Source organism: Apis dorsata, unplaced genomic scaffold (assembly GCF_000469605.1).
Source record: "Apis dorsata unplaced genomic scaffold, Apis dorsata 1.3 scaffold_99, whole genome shotgun sequence".
Taxonomy (NCBI): Eukaryota; Metazoa; Arthropoda; class Insecta; order Hymenoptera; family Apidae; genus Apis; species Apis dorsata.
This window is the reverse complement of record NW_006263397.1, coordinates 1,606,714-1,607,339: the sequence shown is the minus strand read 5'-3', so window position 1 is coordinate 1,607,339 and position 626 is coordinate 1,606,714. Positions and strand designations below refer to the sequence as shown.

The 626-nt window shown below is 55.6% G+C and overlaps 1 protein-coding gene across 1 annotated transcript in view; it reads right to left on the bottom strand.

The window, feature by feature from the left end:
- Positions 1-82: 82 nt before the first annotated feature.
- Positions 83-626, bottom strand: part of LOC102671655 (glycine-rich protein 23-like) — a 3,638-nt gene continuing 3,094 nt past the window's right edge. Inside the window, exon 4 of the mRNA XM_031508793.1 lies at positions 83-526. Coding sequence (XP_031364653.1) covers positions 362-526 — 165 coding nt within the window. The 3' untranslated portion in view covers positions 83-361. The remainder of the gene's footprint in view (positions 527-626) is intronic.

The following is a 626-nucleotide window of genomic DNA, read 5'->3' as shown; positions in this document are numbered from 1 at the left end:
GGAGGCGGGACGAGAGCCGCGGATCACGAATGGCCTGGGGCCACGGTGTGCAACACTTTGCCGAGATCTGAGCCCGTGATCGCGTAGATGGCAGGTCGTGGGAAGAGCAGCCATTTGCTCGGCATTCAACACGCGCCTTCACACCTTGTCTCGATATATACCGACTGGATTACTTGTGATTAGAATATTCCGACTATATACCGACTACACCACTAACGCCGGCGCTATAACCATGTTCCTAGGTTGGACGAAGCTTTGGGAAGAAGACGTTGAGCGCGTTTGAGGATCGTTTGAGACCGGTAAGTGACTGTGGAGGGATTGCCGCCGTCGCAGAGCCGAGTTCGCTGGGGCCTTAGAACGTCTAGTACTTGCCGAGCGCCCCGGGGATGATAGCTCCGTGAGAGCCGAGTCCAGCGTGGATGGCGCCAGACGGTCCGTTGATCACAGCAACACCACCGTCGTGTCCGCCAAGGCCAGCGCCGTATCCGGCGGCACCACCACCCACAACAGCGATGGCACCTGTAAACAGAGATCACCAAGATCGAACAATTCTCTCCTCTTTCTTCGCCTCTGCTCAATACGTATTCAATACGCATTCTTCTCGAGATTTTCTCGCGGAATATTTC